At 46.9% G+C, this 19,893-nt stretch overlaps 3 protein-coding genes and 1 pseudogene across 3 annotated transcripts; all 4 read right to left on the reverse strand.

Moving 5' to 3' along the window:
• Positions 1–1,524: 1,524 nt before the first annotated feature.
• On the reverse strand, positions 1,525–2,714 carry LOC697027 (proliferation-associated protein 2G4 pseudogene; annotated as a pseudogene).
• Positions 2,715–6,871: 4,157 nt separating this feature from the next.
• LOC106995312 (cancer/testis antigen family 47 member B1) lies at positions 6,872–8,927 on the reverse strand. Its single transcript, XM_028841936.2, has 2 exons — positions 7,903–8,927; positions 6,872–7,021 (listed from the first exon to the last, which is right to left on the reverse strand). Exons 1-2 carry the CDS (start codon positions 8,678–8,680, stop codon positions 6,897–6,899), a joined length of 903 nt encoding a protein of 300 aa, XP_028697769.2. The 5' UTR covers positions 8,681–8,927; the 3' UTR covers positions 6,872–6,896.
• Positions 8,928–10,453: 1,526 nt separating this feature from the next.
• LOC697148 (cancer/testis antigen family 47 member B1) lies at positions 10,454–13,788 on the reverse strand. Its single transcript, XM_028841934.2, has 3 exons — positions 12,743–13,788; positions 11,706–11,861; positions 10,454–10,597 (listed from the first exon to the last, which is right to left on the reverse strand). Exons 1-2 carry the CDS (start codon positions 13,527–13,529, stop codon positions 11,737–11,739), a joined length of 912 nt encoding a protein of 303 aa, XP_028697767.2. The 5' UTR covers positions 13,530–13,788; the 3' UTR covers positions 10,454–10,597; positions 11,706–11,736.
• Positions 13,789–15,309: 1,521 nt separating this feature from the next.
• On the reverse strand, positions 15,310–18,197 carry LOC696321 (cancer/testis antigen family 47 member B1). Its single transcript, XM_015128116.3, has 3 exons — positions 17,027–18,197; positions 16,590–16,745; positions 15,310–15,461 (listed from the first exon to the last, which is right to left on the reverse strand). The coding sequence occupies exons 1-2, from the start codon at positions 17,934–17,936 to the stop codon at positions 16,621–16,623; spliced, it is 1,035 nt and encodes a 344-aa protein (XP_014983602.3). The 5' UTR covers positions 17,937–18,197; the 3' UTR covers positions 15,310–15,461; positions 16,590–16,620.
• Between the last annotated feature and the right edge of the window lie 1,696 nt (positions 18,198–19,893).

The following is a 19,893-nucleotide window of genomic DNA, read 5'->3' on the forward strand; positions in this document are numbered from 1 at the left end:
AGAGGACACAAACAAATGGAAGAACATACCATGCTCATGGATAGGAAGAATCAATATCTTGAAAATGGCCATACTGCCCAAGGTTATTTATAGATTCAATGCCATCCCCATCAAGCTACCAATGAGTTTCTTCACAGAATTGGAAAAAACTGCTTTAAAGTTCATATGGAACCAAAAAAGAGCCCGCATCTCCAAGACAATCCTAAGTCAAAAGAACAAAGCTGGAGGCATCACACTACCTGACTTCAAACTATACTACAAGGCTACAGTAACCAAAACAGCATGGTACTGGTACCAAAACAGAGATATAGACCAATGGAACAGAACAGAGTCCTCAGAAATAATACCACACATCTACAGCCATCTGATCTTTGACAAACCTGAGAGAAACAAGAAATGGGGAAAGGATTCCCTATTTAATAAATGGTGCTGGGAAAATTGGCTAGCCATAAGTAGAAAGCTGAAACTGGATCCTTTCCTTACTCCTTATACGAAAATTAATTCAAGATGGATTAGAGACTTAAATGTTAGACCTAATACCATAAAAACCCTAGAGGAAAACCTAGGTAGTACCATTCAGGACATAGGCATGGACAAAGACTTCATGTCTAAAACACCAAAAGCAACGGCAGGAAAAGCCAAAATTGACAAATGGGATCTAATTAAACTAAAGAGCTTCTGCACAGCAAAAGAAACTACCATCAGAGTGAACAGGCAACCTACGGAATGGGAGAAAATTTTTGCAATCTACTCATCTGACAAAGGGCTAATATCCAGAACCTACAAAGAACTCAAATTTACAAGAAAAAACAAACAACCCCATCAAAAAGTGGGCAAAGGATATGAACAGACATTTCTCAAAAGAAGACATTCATACAGCCAACAGACACATGAAAAAATGCTCATCATCACTGGCCATCAGAGAAATGCAAATCAAAACCACAATGAGATACCATCTCACACCAGTTAGAATGGCAATCATTAAAAAGTCAGGAAACAACAGGTGCTGGAGAGGATGTGGAGAAATAGGAACACTTTTACACTGTTGGTGGGATTGTAAACTAGTTCAACCATTGTGGAAAACAGTATGGCGATTCCTCAAGGATCTAGAACTAGATGTACCATATGACCCAGCCATCCCATTACTGGGTATATACCCAAAGGATTATAAATCATGCTGCTATAAAGACACATGCACACGTAAGTTTATTGCGGCACTATTCACGATAGCAAAGACTTGGAATCAAAGCTCTGTTTTTATTTTATTTTTTGACTCCTGATTTTATTATTCAATTTCTTTTTTTTTTCATTTAGTCTTTTGTGGTTGGGAAGCCACGCCTCCCAAGACCATTCAGTTGGAGCTGGTTGTTGGAAGGGAGTGGGTTGGGGAAATGGGATGGGGGCAGGGAGACCCCTGCTCTGCTGGTGGTCCTAGGTGGAGAAGAAGAACTATACTTCACAGAGCCTGGGGTGTGGTGGGAAGGGGATAAGGTAGGAGCAACAAGCTGGGGAGATGGGACCCACCTAGTCCCCAGCTTCATTTTCTTCTAATGTTTCCCCACTGGTGGCTTTCTCTGCAGTCTTGCAGGCCTTTTTTTTTTCTTTTTCTTTTTCTGGGTTTTTTGACTTGCAGAACTCTGGAGGAGAGCCTTTAGCTCTGCATCCTGGACCTCCATCTCAGACTTGTAGAGGTCAGGCTCAAAGGGACCACTGGTTATCTGCGTAAGGCCAATGGGCATGAGCAGAACTGTACATTTAAACTGGGCAAGAAATTCGCCTTCCTTCTTATAGAGAACATTAAATAGTTGCAGCAGTTCATGCTTGGTGCACTGTGCCACACCCATCTGAGCCTTCTTCTCATCTTCAAATGTTCTTAAAGTAAATGGCATAGCATCAAAACGCCTTTCCACCTCACTGAATAAGGCACGTGAAGTTTTCATTTTCAGTCCGTGCTGTTTAGAGGGGTCTCATTTGTAACTAATGGTTCTCTGTCCTGCATCCTTGGCCTTGCCCTCTTCTGAGCTGATGAGAACATCCACAGCATATACTTCATGTACCGCCAATTCTGCTTTTTTATGGTCCTTCTTCTGCTGGTCTGTGGGATTCTGGATAATGGTTTTTCCTCCATCGACGACATGCTCCTTCAACTGATGTGACAGCATGCCTTCTATTGGCATGCAGGTAAGTGAGTGGGCAGCTTTGTTCAGGGTTTCTGTCACTTGTGTGTTCTGGTTTCCAGGTTTGACCAGGCATAGGACAGCTGCATCACAAAAGTGAATTGCCTTAATAACATCTGCTTTCCTTCCTGTTACTTGGGTCCCTGAGCTACATCAACTACAAAACTATGAGCTACATTAGCGATGAAGCCATCCACATGGACCCCGAGGTCAAGTTTTACCAAGTCACCTTCCTTGAGAATATAATCCTGGTTGCTCTTCAAAGGGGAGAAGTGACATACACAGTTATTTACTGAAATGCTGGTGGGAAAAGCAATACCTTTTTTCATTTCTATTTTTTTCTTGAAGATTTTCCCTATTTCTTCCATAATCATGGCATCATCTTTCTCACACAGGCTCAGTACCGATACGCCTGAGCTAGATGCTTCTACCAAGGACTGAAGTACCTGGTTGGCTATGTCGTTCCCCCATCTTATACTTGGTCACGACCAGGTCCTTGGTGATAGTTTGCTCCTGCTGCTTGTCCTTGCCGGACATCTTCCTACCACCATCACTGCAGCCTCGTTTTCCCTGAGCCACCGCCTGTCTCCCTTCCCAGCCACAGGCTGTGGTCAGAGCCCCCTTGATCCTCGAGGAGAGGGCGAGCAAAATCGTGAGCAAGAAAGGGAGAGGGTAGGCAGGCGAGAGCAAAGCTCTGTTTTTAAATGAAGAGGTTTTCTTATTTCATTTTTAAATACCCAGAGGCTCATTCTGACAAGTTTTCAGCTCCTTTGTAGCTTCCTTGATCTTCCCTACATAACAAATACAATGGAACCTGTTCTGTAGTCCTTCCCTGTCTGTAACGGGGAAGGAAATCAAATAGGAGAGACAACTCAGAGCTGAAGGTTGTCAGAGAAATAAACTGTTCTTAAGAGGTGGGGCTGCGAATAAAGGGCGTCCACGCAGGTGTGCCTGACCAAAGTGATGGCTTTCAGGTGTGCATTGATATTTGGTATGTGGGAGAAGGGCCATTGCAGAGGTTTTGCATTTGAACACCTAGAGAGCAAAGAGGGGTGTGGTTGGGGGCGAGCAGAAGAGACAAGGTGGTTGGTGGTTGCACTCTAGCCTGGGTCAGGGACAAAGTCCAAGTCCTATAGGAAGATGGGCTACTGGAACAAGTGCTTTTCAGAAGCAAGGGGCCCCACTATGCTCAGGTAACAAAGTGGCATGGAGGGAGGAAGGAAAAGGGGTTACAGGCCAGATATTGAGCCTGGCTCACCTGTAACATTTTCGGGGTTTAGAACAAGAGTTCAACTTGGGATCCACATACCATATGCCTAAATATTTGAAATGTTTAGCTCAACGAATACAGCATGTTTTATTTAATGGTTTATCTCCTTCCATGACAAATGTACCTTCATAATGACCTCAAAGGCCAGGTTGGGTTCTAGAATTCTCAGACTCCTCTAAGTCCTGCCCAGTGGTGTGGGAAGAACTGCTATGCTTCCCCCTCCCGCTTTAGAAATATTTCAGACCTACATAAAATTGTAGAAAACATTACTATAAACACCCATGTGTCTACTATTCAGCTTAAGAAATATTACAAATACAGTTGATGTCTGCTGTGGAGCCTTCTCTACTAGAATGCCCCTCCCTTTCTTTCCCTGAGAGGTAACCATCATCTCAAATGTTCTTCTTTTGTTTTTGTTTTTATGAGATGCAGTTTTGCTCTTGTTGCCCAGGCTGGAGTGCAGTGGCGCGATCTTGGCTCACTGCTGCCTCCGCCTCCCAGGTTCAAGCGATTCTCCTGCCTCAGCCTCCTGAGCAGCTGGGATTATAGGTGTGCACCACCACGCCTGGCTAATTTTTGTATTTTTAGTAGAGACGGGGTTTCACCATGTTGGCCAGGCTTGTCTCAAGCTCCTGACCTCAGATGATCTGCCCGCCTTGGACTCCCAGAGTGCTGGGATTACACGGGTGAGCCACTGCTCCCAGCCACAAATATGCTTGTCTTTCGAATGCACACCTCTCTGTATTCTGTATGCTACATTTGTATGCATGGGATTACAGGGGTGAGCCACTGCGCCCAGCCACAAATATGCTTGTCTTTCGAATGCACACCTCTCTGTATTCTGTATGCTACATTTGTATGCATCTCTTACATGCACATGACTTACCCACAATCAATTTATGGTGGTCATTTGTATGTTTTCCTAGAAGTCATATACATGGTATCATGTTTGCATCCTTTTGGACCCGACTTTTTCCTTTATGCATTTTTCCCCTCTAGGCCTCAGCCCCTGTGAGTTCTACTCTCCTCCCCAGCCCAGCCCTTGCTGTCCCTTTCAGTTTACCTGAAACAAACCCAAGCTAGTGAATTAAGGCTGGTGTGACAGGAGGTGAAGCTCAGCTTCTTCCTCTGTTGCTTGAAACCAGTGGTTCTCAAACCTTAGTGTTCATCAAAAGCTCTTAGGGGTCGTGTTAAAACACAGATTGCTGCCCCTACCCCCAGAGTTCCGATTCTGTAGTTCCTGGGTATAGTCTGAGAATTCCCAGGTAATGCTGATGATGCTGTTTGGGGACCAAACTTTGAGAACCACTGCTTCAGATCAAAAGCTGGGCCCAAGCTCAGTAATAACATGTGGCTTCAAGGCAACCTGGGCCATTCATGAAGTTTCCTTCAGAACCATGCTCTACAGCAGTATTGTCCAACAGACATATAAGTGATCTACATGGGTAATTCTAAATGTTCTAGTAACCTCATTAAAAAAAAAAAGAAACCAACAAAAACTTTAATATTTTAATTCAAGTATTATTTCAATGTGTAATCAGTATAAAAAACATTAGTAAGGCTGGGCGCGGTGGCTCACACCTGAAATCCCAGCACTTTGGGAGGCTGAGATGGGCAGATCACGAGATCAAGAGATCGAGACCATCCTGGCTAACACGGCGAAACCCTGTCTCTACTAAAAATACAAAAAATTAGCTGGGTGTGGTGGCAGGCGCCTGTAGTCCCACATACTTGGGAGGGTGAGGCAGAATTGCTAGAACCCGGGAGGCAGAGGTTGCAGTGAGCTGAGACCGCGCCACTGCACTCCAGCCTGGGTAACACAGCGAGACTCAGTCTCGAAAAAAAAAAAAAAGTAAAATATACAATATTATTTCATACTTACAGTACATATTAAATCAGACTAGCCACATTAAAAGTGCTCGGTAGCCACAACACACAGATCTAAAGATGTGCCCCATCTCTCTCTTTCCAAAAATTGTTTTAAACTTGACATTTTACTTGATTTTTGGCTGCAGTAAAAGAATTTCAAACAATCTTACCAAATGGTGGAAAGTAATACCTTTCAATGAAGGTATGGTGGGCCAAAACAAAGAGGTAAAGGAGAGATTTGAGTTAGCATTATTTATTGAGAAATCTTCCCATGTTTCGGTTTATTCATTTAAAACAAACTTTTATTTTTAACTTGAACAAACACTGTCAAATACATGCATGAAAGTTAGATGTCACTGGATATCACTTTAGATGTAACCAACTTTGCAATGACGTGTGTTAAAATTCCCACAGGCATCTGCAAAAGAAAATGAAAACAATGAACAACAGAGACTTCTTTCTATTCTTCCCAACTGCAGGATGAAATGAGAGAAAATAAACAACAGCACAACATTAACCAGCACCAGTGACTTTCTAAATAGAAGAAAATGGCCAGCTCTGTGTATATCTGCAAGATTTGTGTGCTATATGCTAAACAAGTAGAGAAAACTACCTTTTCCTTTTGTAACTCACAAGCTTGGATATCAGGGTGCTTGTGGAACTGGAGGTTTCAGTCAAAGGGTCACACCAACCTTGTGTGCCTAGCACTACAAAAGCTTGTTGCTTTTCTTTCTACATGAGGGGCCATTCTGAGATTTAAATAAATCTCTCAAGCTTCAACAGCCTGTGCTCGTTCCATAAATGAACCTCCCTTACCCTCCCAGACCCTTGGTTTCCATATCTACCATGCGGGAAAGAAGCTATTATGAAATACATGGCTGTGAAAATGCAAATAAATAAATAAATAAGAAAGAAAAATGTTAAACACTTAAATATACTCAAAGACAGATATACTTTAAGACTTAATTACCAATTCAGTGATAAACACACATTCTTTTCATCTGACTGTGACATAAAATACAAAAATATATAGCTAAGTAAATATTTATGTATTAGTCATTAAATGTGTTCCTACTTGAAATTCTTAGCTTTTTGCTAGTTGTAAGTAGTCACTTTGTAAAATGCATTGTCTCCTAGTTACTATGGGAGCCTGCATTTCTGTGGTCAAGTAATGACAGCCCAACTAATGCGTGTGGCCCAGCCAAGTTAGTGGCTGTGTCTGGCGACTGTTTTCTACACAAATATTGGTCTTGGTAGTAGGTCTGATACACTTACCACTTGTTAGTAGTCTTGCAGCTAGAAGACAAAACACCTCAAACATGAACAAATGAGTAGCCATGAAGTATATTTCAGAACACACTGCAGTTCATATTACTAGATACATGAATATTCTAGTAATATTTTACATAAGCTAAATTGAATTTTTAAACTACTTTTAAACATTTTCTTAATTAATTTACTGGGAATCTTTTTTGTTGTTAAATAAAACTGTCAGCAACAGGTAAATGCCAGGAATAGTTGAGTGATTCTCAAAGCTATACACAGATACCTGGATTTTCTCGGCTTCCCCTCTGCTGCATCTAGGTCCCCTTGGAGTTCTTCGCCTTGTTTTCTGCATCCTTCTCATTTTCTTGTTCTTTCTCTTCCTCGCCTGCAGCATCTTGGGCCTCTTCATCCCACTTTTCAGGCTGAGATTTAGTGACTTCTTTAGTGAAGAAAAATACACACTTGGGACCAGACATTCACAGAAAATACAGCCCAATATACAACTAGCAGCGGCATCCCGTACCCCACCCTCAGGAGAAGCAGGATAGAGTTAACTAAGGAAGGAACAGCTGGGCACCTTCCTACTGGTTTTCACAACAGTTCCATGGCCCTGGCGTTGCTCCCGCTTGATCATTTCCACAGGGACACTATCTCCCTTTTTTCTAGTAAATCTCCCACCCAAAGCTGCTGATTATTTCTCGTTTTTGGAGAAGAGATCTGAATCATCAGGTCTGGTCTCATTCTACGGTGTTTTGGTCAGAACTTTGTTGGGAAAATATTTGTTTGCCTCAAAAAACAAATTTTATGGTGAAGCTCATTGGTACCTCACCTCCCTAAATTGTGTCAGTTTTACCAAGGGCTCCTGTATCACTTCCTCATTTGAGGGATCATCTTTCTATGAATCTTTGCACTTTGAAAAGCCATGAATCCAAAAGGATGCCTGCCATTTGCCTGTTCTCTTCGTGCCGGTATCCCTTCTGTTTCCTGCGGAGCTCCCTCCTGAACCCCTATCTACCAGGCCATTCATCTGCGCGCTCACAAATGGCATCGATGATCTCAGATCTCCTATCAAATACAGGTTGGTAGAGGGCGGCAAGTTTTCTCAAAACCATAGCGGTCGTTAGAGAATTGGGTTTCGACTCATTGGGAAACATTCGGCCTTAAGTTTCAGGAGGGCCCCGACTGCTGCTTCATCACCCGAGACCCCGACTATCCCTTCACCACCCGCTTCACCAGCTGTGTCCACACCACGGCCCTGCCCAGAGCCCTTGGACACACGGGTCCCCGCCTCCCCACTGCTGCCGCTAGCCCGTTCCTCACCCTCAGGGGCCGTGGCCTCCTCTGCGGCCGGTTCCTCTGTGGCCTCCTCTGCGGGCTTCTCCTCTGTGGCCTCCTCTGCAGCCTCCTCCTCTGTGGCCTCCTCCACCGGCTCCTCTGCGGCCTCCTCTGTGGGCTCCCTGGCCATCTCGGCCAGGTAGCCTGGCACTGCAGGCTCTGGGACCGACGCGGCCTCCTGGATCAGGCCCAGGCCCTGGCCTTCCAGGGCTGCGGCCCCCGCGCCCAGCCTCTGGAGCAGCAGCAGCAGGGAGGGCTCGACCCTGCGGTTGGGTGCAGCAGCACGGGGCCCCACCATCAGGCGGCTGTGGTGACGGGTCGCTATCAGGATGTGGTCGTTGTGATAGAGGCGGCGGAGAAGGGAGTGGACCAGATCCAGGAACACAAAGCGAATGCCCGCCGCAGGGAAGCGACGGGTGACCTCCGCCAGGTCGAGGTTGCCCGCCACGTTCCTCTCTTCTTCTTCCTCCTCCTCCTCCTCCTCTTCCTCCGCCGCGGGCCCGATGTCCGGGTCCTCCTCAGCGCTCCCGCCCCCGGCGACTGTGGCCAGGCCTGCCGCCTGCTCACCCTCCTCCTCCCTGAGGCCTTCCATGGGCCCTGCGACTCCGACCACCTCGGTCGCAGGCACCATGTCGCTACTGTGGGGGCCGGAGTCGCCGCCCTCCGGGTTACCAGCTCCGGCTGCCTCGGCCTGCGCTCCCTCCTGGCTCACCGGGGCCTCCTGGTCCCCTTCGGTCGGGTGTCGGTCCCCTGTGGCAGACATGACACCAGTCAGTACCTCAACTGGGGTGGCAAGCAGGCTGTGGTGACCGCGGTGAAGACGGTGGCCACTGAGGTGGCTACCGCTGAGGGGAGGCGAGGGTTTGGCCGCTGAGGGAGTAAGAGTCTGTCTCCTTATTGAGGGAATAAGAGTCTGTCTCAGAGGACACCCTACGGTGGGAAGGGCAAGGAGCGAATCCCAGGAGCCTCCCACCAAGGCTGGCCTGAGAGGACTTAGACAAGGCGGGAAAGATTCCGGTTGGCAAGCGACAGGGGGCGGGACCGGAAACGTCAATGAAGGGCTCTCAGTGAGCTCTAAGCCCATTTGCTGAAAACTTCAGATTGACATGTTCTGTGTCCAATGAATGATCAAGGCCCTTTAGCTCTAGGATAACTCAGAATCCAGGGTTTTTTTTTTTTTTTTTTGGGACCCGAGTCTTGATCGGTCACCCAGGCTGGAGTGCAGTGCCACGATCTCGGCTCACTGCAATCCCCGCCTCCTGGGTTGCAGTGATTCTCCTGCCTCAGCCTCCTCAGTAGCTGGGACTACAGGCACAGGCTACCACCCTCCGCTAGTTTTTCTAGTTTTAGTAGAGACAGCGTTTCACCACATTGGCCAGGATGGTCTCGATCTCATGACCTTGTGATCCACCTGCCTTGGCCTCCCAAAGTGCTGGGGTTACAGACCTGAGCCACCGTCCACGGCCGAACTCTACCTTTTCTTTGAGGCCTTAGTGTCCAGGGCTACCCTTTTGGTCCACACAAGTCTTGCGCTTTTAATTTTAGGATTAGCAACACTATAGTAGTCCAATGTGGAGGCACCCTGGAGTATGGGAACTGCAAGATGTTCACAGAGTCCACTTATTTCCACCTAGTAATGGCTCATGCCAGTAGAGATAGTGTCATAAAAATGTTACCTAGTTCAGACCTAAGCAGTTGTGAAAACCTCCCAAGAAGAGACGTAGAATTTCAATGATTTAATGTAGTCAATGCTACTTAGAAAAGAATGTGCAGAGTTGAAATGGATGCAGTCATCACCGAGTGCTGATGTGGTAAATGACAGACACTGGAAGGTGTTTAATGAATCCTGCCATATTCACTTTAAACCTCCAAATAATGAAAAAAAATAGATACTGTTTTAAAGGGACTCAAAAGAGCTAAGCAGTAAAAACACCAAAAGGGCCTGGGAGTACTGGCTCATGCCTGTAATCCAGCACTTTGGGAGGCCGAGGCAGGCAGATCACCTGAGGTCAGTAGTTTGAGACCAGCCTGACCAACATGGTAAAACCCTGTCTCTACTAAAAACACAAAAAATTAGCTGGGTGTGGTGGTGCACGCCTGTAGTCCCAGCTACTCAGGAGGGTGAGGCAGCAGAATTGCTGGAACCCAGGAGGTGGAGGTTGCAGTGAACCGAGATGGTGCCACAGCACTCCAGCCTGGGTGACGGAGCGAGACTCAGTCTCAAAAATAATAATAATAATAATAATAATAAATGCAATAATTTTTTCGCACTTACAGCACGTATTAAATCAGGCTAGCCATATGACAAGTGCTCAGTGGCCACAACACACAGATCTAAAGAGGAGCCCCATCTCTCTCTTTCCAAAAATGGTTTTAAACTTGACATTTTACTTGATTTTTGGCTGCAGTAAAAGAATTTCAAACAATCTTACCAAATGGTGGAAAGTAATACCTTTCAATGAAGGTATGGTGGGCCAAAACAAAGAGGTAAAGGAGAGATTTGAGTTAGCATTATTTATTGAGAAATCTTCCCATGTTTCGGTTTATTCATTTAAAACAAACTTTTATTTTTAACTTGAACAAACACTGTCAAATACATGCATGAAAGTTAGATGTCACTGGATATCACTTTAGATGTAACCAACTTTGCAATGACGTGTGTTAAAATTCCCACAGGCATCTGCAAAAGAAAATAAAAACAATGAACAACAGAGACTTCTTTCTATTCTTCCCAACTGCAGGATGAAATGAGAGAAAATAAACAATAGCACAACATTAACCAGCACCAGTGACTTTCTAAATAGAAGAAAATGGCCAGCTCTGTGTATATCTGCAAGATTTGTGTGCTAAATGCTAAACAAGTAGAGAAAACTACCTTTTCCTTTTGTAACTCACAAGCTTGGATATCAGGGTCCTTGTGAAACTGGAGGTTTCAGTCAAAGGGTCACACCAACCTTGTGTGCCTAGCACTACAAAAGTTTGTTGCTTTTCTTTCTACATGAGGGGCCATTCTGAGATTTAAATAAATCTCTCAAGCTTCAACAGCCTGTGCTCGTTCCATAAATGATACTCCCTTACCCTCCCAGACCCTTGGTTTCCATATCTACCATGCGGGAAAGAAGCTATTATGAAACACACGGCTGTGAAAATGCAAATAAATAAATAAATAAGAAAGAAAAATGTTAACCATTTAAATATACTCAAAGACAGATATACCTTAAGACTTATTTACCAGTTCAGTGATAAACACACATTCTTTTCATCTGACTGTGACATAAAATACAAAAATATATAGCTAAGTAAATATTTAGGTATTAGTCATTAAATGTGTTCCTACTTGAAATTCTTGGCTTTTTGCTAGTTGTCACTTTGTAAAAGGCATTGAGTTGTCTCCTAGTTACTATGGTATCCTGCATTTCTGTGGTCAAGTAATGACGGCCCCACTAATGTGTGTGGCCCAGCCAAGTTAGTGGCTGTGTCTGGCGACTGTTTTCTACACAAATATTGGTCTTGGTAGTAGGTCTGATACATTTACCACTTAGACAAAACACCTCAAACATGAACAAATGAGTAGCCATGAAGTATATTTCAGAGCACACTGCAGTTCATATTACTAGATACATGAATATTCTAGTAATATTTTACATAAGCTAAATTGAATTTTTAAACTACTTTTAAACATTTTCTTAATTAATTTACTGGGAATCTTTTTTGTTGTTAAATAAAACTGTCAGCAACAGGTAAATGCCAGGAATAGTCGAGTGATTCTCAAAGCTATACACAGATACCTGGATTTTCTCGGCTTCCCCTCTGCTGCATCTAGGTCCCCTTGGAGTTCTTCACCTTGTTTTCTGCATCCTTCTCTTTTTCTTGTTCTTTCTCTTCCTCGCCTGCAGCATCTTGGGCCTCTTCATCCCACTTTTCAGGCTGAGATTTAGTGACTTCTTTAGTGAAGAAAAATACACACTTGGGACCAGACATTCACAGAAAATACAGCCCAATTTACAACTAGCAGCGGCATCCCGTACCCCACCCTCAGGAGAAGCAAGATAGAGTTAACTAAGGAAGGAACAGCTGGGCACCTTCCTACTGGTTTTCACAACAGTTCCATGGCCCTGGCGTTGCTCCCGCTTGATCATTTCCACAGGGACACTATCTCCCTTTTTTCTAGTAAATCTCCCACCCAAAGCTGCTGATTATTTCTCGTTTTTGGAGAAGAGAACTGAATCATCGGGTCTGGTCTCATTCTACGGTGTTTTGGTCAGAACTTTGTTGGGAAAATATTTGTTTGCCTCAAAAAACAAATTTTATGGTGAAGCTCATTGGTACCTCACCTCCCTAAATTGTGTCAGTTTTACCAAGGGCTCCTGTATCACTTCCTCATTTGAGGGATCATCTTTCTATGAATCTTTGCACTTTGAAAAGCCATGAATCCAAAAGGGTGCCTGCCATTTGCCTGTTCTCTTCGTGCCGGTATCCCCTCTGTTTCCTGCGGAGCTCCCTCCTGAACCCCTGTCTGCCCGGCCATTCATCTGTGGGCTCACAAATGGCATCGATGATCTCAGATCTCCTATCAAATACAGGTTGGTAGAGGGCGGCAAGTTTTCTCAAAACCATAGCGGTCGTTAGAGAATTGGGTTTCGACTCATTGGGAAACATTCGGCCTTAAGTTTCAGGAGGGCCCCGACTGCTGCTTCATCACCCGAGGCCCCGACTATCCCTTCACCACCCGCTTCACCAGCTGTGTCCACACCACGGCCCTGCCCAGAGCCCTTGGACACACGGGTCCCCGCCTCCCCACTGCTGCCGCTAGCCCGTTCCTCACCCTCAGGGGCCGTGGCCTCCTCTGCGGCCGGTTCCTCTGTGGCCTCCTCTGCGGGCTTCTCCTCTGTGGCCTCCTCCTCTGTGGCCTCCTCTGCAGCCTCCTCCTCTGTGGCCTCCTCCACCGGCTCCTCTGCGGCCTCCTCTGTGGGCTCCCTGGCCATCTCGGCCAGGTAGCCTGGCACTGCAGGCTCTGGGACCGACGCGGCCTCCTGGATCAGGCCCAGGCCCTGGCCTTCCAGGGCTGCGGCCCCCGCGCCCAGCCTCTGGAGCAGCAGCAGCAGGGAGGGCTCGACCCTGCGGTTGGGTGCAGCAGCACGGGGCCCCACCATCAGGCGGCTGTGGTGACGGGTCGCTATCAGGATGTGGTCGTTGTGATAGAGGCGGCGGAGAAGGGAGTGGACCAGATCCAGGAACACAAAGCGAATGCCCGCCGCAGGGAAGCGACGGGTGACCTCCGCCAGGTCGAGGTTGCCCGCCACGTTCCTCTCTTCCTCCTCCTCCTCCTCCTCTTCCTCCGCCGCGGGCCCGATGTCCGGGTCCTCCTCGGTGCTCCCGCCCCCGGGGACTGTGGCCAGGCCTGCCGCCTGCTCACCCTCCTCCTCCCTGAGGCCTTCCATGGGCCCTGCGACTCCGACCACCTCGGTCGCAGGCACCATGTCGCTACTGTGGGGGCCGGAGTCGCCACCCTCCGGGTTACCAGCTCCGGCCACCTCGGCCTGCGCTCCCTCCTGGCTTACCGGGGCCTCCTGGTCCCCTTCGGTCGGGTGTCGGTCCCCTGTGGCAGACATGACACCGGTCAGTACCTCAACTGGGGTGGCGAGCAGGCTGGTGACCGCGGTGAAGATGGTGGCCACTGAGGTGGCTACGGCTGAGGGGAGGCAAGGGTTTGGCCGCTGAGGGAGTAAGAGTCTGTCTCCTTATTGAGGGAATAAGAGTCTGTCTCAGAGGACACCCTACGGTGGGAAGGGCAAGGAGCGAATCCCAGGAGCCTCCCACCAAGGCTGGCCTGAGAGGACTTAGACAAGGCGGGAAAGATTCCGGTTGGCAGGCAACAGGGGGCGGGACGGGAAGCATCAATGATGGGCTCTCAGCGAGCTGTAAGCCCATTTGCCGAAAACTTCAGATTGACATATTCTGTGTCCAATGAATGATCAAGGCCCTTTAGCTCTAGGACATCTCAGAATCCAGGGTTGTTTTTTTTTTTTTTTTTTTTTTTTGGGACCGGATTCTTGCTCGGTCACCCAGGCTGGAGTGCAGTGCCACGATCTCGGCTCACTGCAGTCCCCGCCTCCTGGGTTGCAGTGATTCTCCTGCCTCAGCCTCCTCAGTAGCTGGGACTACAGGCACAGGCTACCACCCTCCGCTAGTTTTTCTAGTTTTAGTAGAGACAGCGTTTCACCACATTGGCCAGGATGGTCTTGATCTCATGACCTTGTGATCCACCTGCCTTGGCCTCCCAAAGTGCTGGGGTTATAGGCCTGAGCCACCGTCCACGGCCGAACTCTACCTTTTCTTTGAGGCCTTAGTGTCCAGGGCTACCCTTTTGGTCCACACAAGTCTTGCGCTTTTAATTTTAGGATTAGCAACACTATAGTAGTCCAATGTGGAGGCACCCTGGAGTATGGGAACTGCAAGATGTTCACAGAGTCCACTTATTTCCACCTAGTAATGGCTCATGCCAGTAGAGATAGTGTCATAAAAATGTTACCTAGTTCAGACCTAAGCAGTTGTGAAAACCTCCCAAGAAGAGACGTAGAATTTCAATGATTTAATGTAGTCAATGCTACTTAGAAAAGAATGTGCAGAATTGAAATGGATGCAGTCATCACCGAGTGCTGATGTGGTAAATGACAGACACTGGAAGGTGTTTAATGAATCCTGCCAAATTCACTTCAAACCTCCAAATAATGAAAAAAAATAGATACTGTTTTAAAGGGACTCAAAAGAGCTAAGCAGAAAAAACACCAATAGGGCCTGGGCGTGGTGGCTCATGCCTGTAATCCAGCACTTTGGGAGGCCGAGGCAGGCAGATCACCTGAGGTCAGTAGTTTGAGACCAGCCTGACCAACATGGTAAAACCCTGTCTCTACTAAAAACACAAAAAATTAGCTGGGTGTGGTGGTGCACGCCTGTAGTCCCAGCTACTCAGGAGGGTGAGGCAGCAGAATTGCTGGAACCCGGGAGGTGGAGGTTGCAGTGAACCGAGATGGTGCCACAGCACTCCAGCCTGGGTGACAGAGCGAGACTCAGTCTCATTTAAAAAAAAAAAATAGTAATAATAATAGTAAGACATGGAATAATTTTTTCACACTTACAGCACGTATTAAATCAGGCTAGCCATATGACAAGTGCTCAGTGGCCACAACACACAGATCTAAAGAGGAGCCCCATCTCTCTCTTTCCAAAAATGGTTTTAAACTTGACATTTTACTTGATTTTTGGCTGCAGTAAAAGAATTTCAAACAATCTTACCAAATGGTGGAAAGTAATACCTTTCAATGAAGGTATGGTGGGCCAAAACAAAGAGGTAAAGGAGAGATTTGAGTTAGCATTATTTATTGAGAAATCTTCCCATGTTTCGGTTTATTCATTTAAAACAAACTTTTATTTTTAACTTGAACAAACACTGTCAAATACATGCATGAAAGTTAGATGTCACTGGATATCACTTTTGATGTAACCAACTTTGTAATGACGTGTGTTAAAATTCCCACAGGCATCTGCAAAAGAAAATGAAAACAATGAACAACAGAGACTTCTTTCTATTCTTCCCAACTGCAGGATGAAATGAGAGAAAATAAACAACAGCACAACATTAACCAGCACCAGTGACTTTCTAAATAGAAGAAAATGGCCAGCTCTGTGTATATCTGCAAGATTTGTGTGCTATACGCTAAACAAGTAGAGAAAACTACCTTTTCCTTTTGTAACTCACAAGCTTGGATATCAGGGTGCTTGTGGAACTGGAGGTTTCAGTCAAAGGGTCACACCAACCTTGTGTGCCTAGCACTACAAAAGCTTGTTGCTTTTCTTTCTACATGAGGGGCCATTCTGAGATTTAAATAAATCTCTCAAGCTTCAACAGCCTGTGCTGGTTCCACAAATGAACCTCCCTTACCGTCCCAGACCCTTGGTTTCCTATCTACCATGTGGGAAAGAAGCTATTAAGAAATGCACGGCTGTGAAAACGCAAATAAATAAATAAATAAGAAAGAAAAATGTTAACCATTTAAATATACTCAAAGACAGATATACCTTAAGACTTATTTACCAGTTCAGTGATAAACACACATTCTTTTCATCTGACTGTGACATAAAATACAAAAATATATAGCTAAGTAAATATTTAGGTATTAGTCATTAAATGTGTTCCTACTTGAAATTCTTAGCTTTTTGCTAGTTGTCACTTTGTAAAAGGCATTGAGTTGTCTCCTAGTTACTATGGGATCGTGCATTTCTGTAGTCAAGTAATGACGGCCCCACTAATGTGTGTGGCCCAGCCAAGTTAGTGGCTGTGTCTGGCAACTGTTTTCTACACAAATATTGGTCTTGGTAGTAGGTCTGATACATTTACCACTTGTTAGTAGTCTTGCAGCTAGAAGACAAAACACCTCAAACATGAACAAATGAGTAGCCATGAAGTATATTTCAGAGCACACTGCAGTTCATATTACTAGATACATGAATATTCTAGTAATATTTTACATAAGCTAAATTGAATTTTTAAACTACTTTTAAACATTTTCTTAATTAATTTACTGGGAATCTTTTTTGTTGTTAAATAAAACTGTCAGCAACAGGTAAATGCCAGGAATAGTCGAGTGATTCTCAAAGCTATACACAGATACCTGGATTTTCTCGGCTTCCCCTCTGCTGCATCTAGGTCCCCTTGGAGTTCTTCACCTTGTTTTCTGCATCCTTCTCTTTTTCTTGTTCTTTCTCTTCCTCGCCTGCATCATCTTGGGCCTCTTCATCCCACTTTTCAGGCTGAGATTTAGTGACTTCTTTAGTGAAGAAAAATACACACTTGGGACCAGACATTCACAGAAAATACAGCCCAATTTACAACTAGCAGCGGCATCCCGTACCCCACCCTCAGGAGAAGCAAGATAGAGTTAACTAAGGAAGGAACAGCTGGGCACCTTCCTACTGGTTTTCACAACAGTTCCATGGCCCTGGCGTTCGCCACCCACTTCACCAGCTGTGTCCGCACCACGGCCCTGCCCAGAGCCCTTGGACACACGGGTCCCCGCCTCCCCACTGCTGCCGCTAGCCCGTTCCTCACCCTCAGGGGCCGTGGCCTCCTCTGCAGCCGGTTTCTCTGTGGCTGGTTCCTCTGTGGCCTCCTCTGTGGGCTTCTCCTCTGTGGTCTCCTCTGCAGCCTCCTCCTCTGTGGTCTCCTCTGCAGCCTCCTCCTCTGTGGCCTCCTCTGCAGCCTCCTCCTCTGTGGTCTCCTCTGCGGCCAGGTTCTCTGTGGCCGGTTCCTCTGTGGCCTTCTCCGCAGCCTCCTCCTCTGTGGCCTCCTCCACCGGCTCCTCTGCGGCCTCCTCTGTGGGCTCCCTGGCCATCTCGGCCAGGTAGCCTGGCACTGCAGGCTCTGGGACCGACGCGGCCTCCTGGATCAGGCCCAGGCCCTGGCCTTCCAGGGCTGCGGCCCCCGCGCCCAGCCTCTGGAGCAGCAGCAGCAGGGAGGGCTCGACCCTGCGGTTGGGTGCAGCAGCACGGGGCCCCACCATCAGGCGGCTGTGGTGACGGGTCGCTATCAGGATGTGGTCGTTGTGATAGAGGCGGCGGAGAAGGGAGTGGACCAGATCCAGGAACACAAAGCGAATGCCCGCCGCAGGGAAGCGACGGGTGACCTCCGCCAGGTCGAGGTTGCCCGCCACGTTCCTCTCTTCCTCCTCCTCCTCCTCCTCTTCCTCTGCCGTGGACCCGACGTCCGGGTCCTCTTCTGCGCTCCCGCCCCCGGGGACTGTGGCCAGGCCTGCTGCCTGCTCACCCTCCTCCTCCCTGAGGCCTTCCATGGGCCCTGCGACTCCGACCACCTCGGTCGCAGGCACCATGTCGCTACTGTGGGGGCCGGAGTCGCCGCCCTCCGGGTTACAAGCTCCGGCCGCCTCGGCCTGCGCTCCCTCCTGGCTTACCGGGGCCTCCTGGTCCCCTTCGGTCGGGTGTCGGTCCCCTGTGGCAGACATGACACCGGTCAGTACCTCAACTGCGGTTGCGAGCAGGCTGAGGTGACTGCGGTGAAGATGGTGGCCACTGAGGTGGCTACGGCTGAGGGGAGGCGAGGGTTTGGCTGCTGAGGGAGTAAGAGTCTGTCTCCTTATTGAGGGAATAAGAGTCTGTCTCAGAGGACACCCTACGGTGGGAAGGGCAAGGAGCGAATCCCAGGAGCCTCCCACCAAGGCTGGCCTGAGAGGACTTAGACAAGGCGGGAAAGATTCCGGTTGGCAGGCGACAGGGGGCGGGACCGGAAGCGTCAATGAGTGGCTCTCAGCGAGCTCTAAGCCCATTTGCTGAAAACTTCAGATTGACATGTTCTGTGTCCAATGAATGATCAAGGCCCTTTAGCTCTAGGACAACTCAAGAATCCAGAGTTTTTTTTTTTTTTTTGGGACCGGAGTCTTGATCGGTCACCCAGGCTGGAGTACAGTGGCATGCCCTCGGCTCACTGCAATCCCCACCTCCTGGGTTCCAGTGATTCTCCTGCCTCAGCCTCCTCAGTAGCTGGGACTGCAGGCATGGGCTACCACGCCCGGCTAGTTTTTCTATTTTTAGTAGAGACAGGGTTTCACCACTTTGGTCAGGATGGTCTTGATCTCATGACCTTGTGATCCACCTGCCTTGGCCTCCCAAAGTGCTGCATTTACAGTCCTGAACTCCTGTGCCCCTCTGAGCTCTAACTTTTCTTTGAGGCCTTAGTGTCCAGGCCTACCCTTTATGTCTGAACAAGTCCTGGCCTTTAATTTTAGGATTATTAGCAACACTATAGTAGTCCAATGTGGAGGCATTCTGGAGCATGGGAAATGCAATATGTTCACAGAGTTCACTTATTTCCACCTAGTAATGGCTCATGCCAGTAGAGATAGTGTCATGAAACTGTTACCTAGTTCAGACCTTAGCAGTTGTGAAAACCTCCCAACAAGAGACATAAGAATTTCAATCATTTAATGTAGTTAAACCTACTTAGAAAAGAACGTGCAGAGTTGACATGGATGCAGTCATCACTGAATGCTGAGGTGGTAAATGACAGACACTGTCACGGTGTTTAATGAATCCTGCCAAATTCACTTCAAACCTCCAAATATTGAATCAAAAAAAGATCCTTTTTAAAAAGGACCACTTTATCTCATATGATGTAAGCATAAAGAACACCAAATGGGCCTGGGCGCGGTGGCTCACGCCTGTAATCCAGCACTTTGGGAGCCCGAGGCAGGCAGATCACCTGAGGTCAGTAGTTTGAGACCAGCCTGACCAACATGGTAAAACCCTGTCTCTACTAAAATAACAAAAAATTAGCTGGGTGTGGTGGTGTACGCCTGTAGTCCCAGCTACTCGGGAGGGTGAGGCAGGAGAATTGCTGGAACCCGGGAGGCGGAGTTTGCAGGGAACTGAGATGTTGCCACAGCACTCTAGCGTGGGTGACAGAGCGAGACTCAGTCTCAAAAAAAAGATAAAGAAATAAAAACACCCAACGGACAGGCTTCCTAGGCTATTTCAAGCAATAACCCAGGACTTTTTGTTGATTTCAAGACCTACTTAATGAAGGTTCAAGTAGTAATTATTTCTGAACATTTTGGAGAAATCAACTGTTATTTTATATTCATTGTATGAATTTTTTGGGTCACATTACAACTACTCTTTGAAAAAAGTTGTAGGTAGCATATTTCATGTATTAAATTCAAGAATACTAATACCATTCAATCTTTTCAAGGCGAGTAGGTAGTTTTTGTAGCTTTCATCACCTCATCAAATTTCCGTGCTTCTGTTTTTCTCTAGTTTCACCTAAAAAAGGGGCATCGTGCTGTCATAAGTCATTGGTTTAAATCTGGAAGGCAATGTGGAAAATTTCTAATACAAAATACTTACTATTAAAACAGCAAAACCTAGGCAGAATCCCAATGTGAGGTCTAGAGTTGGTTTTAATAT

This window comes from Macaca mulatta, chromosome X (assembly GCF_049350105.2).
Source record: "Macaca mulatta isolate MMU2019108-1 chromosome X, T2T-MMU8v2.0, whole genome shotgun sequence".
Classification (NCBI taxonomy): domain Eukaryota; kingdom Metazoa; phylum Chordata; class Mammalia; order Primates; family Cercopithecidae; genus Macaca; species Macaca mulatta.

What these genes read in the sequence shown, in the direction of transcription:
- LOC106995312 (XM_028841936.2), bottom strand. Translation starts at nt 8,680, where the DNA reads ATGTCTGCCACAGGGGACCGACACCCGACCGAAGGGGACCAGGAGGCC. An exon ending in GGAGGCCACGGCCCCTGAGG is followed by an intron (nt 7,022 to 7,902) that starts GTGAGGAACGGG and finishes TCTTCACTAAAG; the next exon opens with AAGTCACTAAATCTCAGCCT.
- LOC697148 (XM_028841934.2), bottom strand. Translation starts at nt 13,529, where the DNA reads ATGTCTGCCACAGGGGACCGACACCCGACCGAAGGGGACCAGGAGGCC. An exon ending in GGAGGCCACGGCCCCTGAGG is followed by an intron (nt 11,862 to 12,742) that starts GTGAGGAACGGG and finishes TCTTCACTAAAG; the next exon opens with AAGTCACTAAATCTCAGCCT.
- LOC696321 (XM_015128116.3), bottom strand. Translation starts at nt 17,936, where the DNA reads ATGTCTGCCACAGGGGACCGACACCCGACCGAAGGGGACCAGGAGGCC. An exon ending in GGAGGCCACGGCCCCTGAGG is followed by an intron (nt 16,746 to 17,026) that starts GTGAGGAACGGG and finishes TCTTCACTAAAG; the next exon opens with AAGTCACTAAATCTCAGCCT.